At 31.4% G+C, this 2084-nt stretch overlaps 1 protein-coding gene across 1 annotated transcript; it reads left to right on the plus strand.

Moving 5' to 3' along the window:
* Nucleotides 1-200: 200 nt before the first annotated feature.
* On the plus strand, nt 201-2084 carry LOC140795462 (RGG repeats nuclear RNA binding protein A-like). Its single transcript, XM_073148018.1, has 5 exons — nt 201-266; nt 356-691; nt 1194-1346; nt 1433-1474; nt 1611-2084. The coding sequence occupies exons 3-5, from the start codon at nt 1197-1199 to the stop codon at nt 1803-1805; spliced, it is 387 nt and encodes a 128-aa protein (XP_073004119.1). The 5' UTR covers nt 201-266; nt 356-691; nt 1194-1196; the 3' UTR covers nt 1806-2084.

Below are 2084 nucleotides of genomic sequence, written 5' to 3' on the forward strand. Positions count from 1 at the left end.
TAAAAAATTATAATGTAGGAGTAATTAATTTACTGTTCCAATTAATTTTTTAGATAATTATATAATTTTTAAAAATAAATATAAAGAGATAAATATTTGGATAACTTTCTTTTAAGTATTCGAGTCTTACTAGATTTCGATACACCTCCACCTCTATATATACTCCTCATTCCTCGTCGATGTTGAAAGCAAGCAGCAACGTATTTTCTCTTCTGTTGACTGGGACTCGGTTGTCAATTCGAAGCCCTCTCCTCTTTCCGAATCCGGTAAGGATTCTTTTCTTAAATGTGCTTTTTCGAGAGCTTTTTTGATGTTGTTCAAAGCCATTAATTGATCTTGTTTTTTTTGGTTACAGATCTAACGCACGTCCGACGATGCAAAATTCTTATGTGGGAGAAAGAAGAGGCCGGGGAAAGGGAATTAGTAGCTTTTGCGATACACAAGGAACTGAGATTGGTGAGGTTTCAGGAGTCGGAGTTGGAGGCGGAGAAGAGTGTAGATGCGACGGACGTGGCGGCGCGCAGAACAGGGGGGATAACGATCGGCACGGAGAGGACCACATCAGAGCTTCTAGTATGGCTGATGAGAAAGAGAAAAATATGATTGAAGAGGGTGGTGATGAGAAGAAGAAGGGTGTGGCTGAGGGGAAAGAGAGAGGTGTGGCCGATGATGCTGGAGCTACTTCTACGAGGTATATCATTTGTATTCAAATTAATTATAAACTTATTGAATTAATGTGAAATTTTTTGGAAGCATTCTCAAATTTTTGACCTGTATGTTTTTATTTTTATTTATTTGTTTATTATAATAAGCTAAGATAAACTAGAAATGTTTATCAATATCCTTACTTTTCTCACGTATTCTCGTTATAATAAGTTTGTCTCAAAGTTAATTAATTTAAGATTCATATGTTATTAAGTATATTTAAGCTTCCATGAATTGACATATTCTAAGAGATATGGTTGATAAATTGATTGACCGAATTTATATTGTACAGATAAAAGGAAACTAAAGAATAAAAGGGAAGAAAAGGAAGATAATGTAATATCCATATTTAGTATTGTTGCTAAATCTTATATATCCCTGCCTTTTTAATTTATTAATAAATATTGTATTTTTATCATTAAATAGCCAGCACAAGTAGTTGTTCTACTCTGATTTAGTATTTGTTATCTTTTCTTTTTCTACAACAGAAAATGACTCTTTCAGAATATGAGAAAATGATTAAAGAGAGAAAAAAATCTCTAGAAGTCTTGAAAAGGGAAGAGAGGAAGGTTGTTGAAGACCAATTTCATGGCATGCTTCCTATTCAGAGAAAGAAGGAAGATGGTTATTCCGTCAAGCTGGTTTGTTGATTAGTTAAACTCATAGATAGATGTTCCATTGATATAATCATCAGTTAACTAATTTGTATTTTTCTTGTCTTTGGTAGAGTTTTGAAAATAGCAAACAAAAGGAAAAGAATGTTTGTAAGGTATTATGCTAATTTAACTTCGTTACTCAGATTTTGTTGTTTCATTTAATTGTCTAAATAGTATTTTATAGAGTAAATTCTACTAGTATTCATAATGAGTTTATTCTCATATTATTTATTTATTTATTTTTTTCAGTCGATTAGTATTAATCACTTCTTGAAACCTAAAGAGGATGAGGATATTGTTAGGCCTTTGCCTACTTTTGGAAGAGGCGCCATACTTCGCGGTGGACTCCGAGCTAATAGTTCTGGTCGTGGACGAGTTACTTTTGTGCCTAACTTTGATGATGATATTCATTTTCCGGCATTGAAGACTGTGGATAACGCATAATTTTTATAGTCTATCTTTTCTCATATTTGTATTTGTATTTTTTTTTATTTTCTGGATTATATAGAATAGATCAATACAATTTTTTATTTTAAGAGAGTACTTAGGTTTTATTTTAAGAGAGTACTTAGGTCTGGAGTAGCTTCTGAATAATATTTCTATATTTTTATATATTTTCTAGCTTTTCTCATATTTGTATTTGTATTTTTTTTTCTGGATTATGTAGAATACATCAATACAATTTTTTTTGAGAGTACTTAGATTTACATTTTTAGATTTTAG

This window comes from Typha latifolia, chromosome 9 (genome assembly GCF_019914945.1).
Source record: "Typha latifolia isolate L0001 chromosome 9, TyphaL0001v2, whole genome shotgun sequence".
NCBI lineage: Eukaryota > Viridiplantae > Streptophyta > Magnoliopsida > Poales > Typhaceae > Typha > Typha latifolia.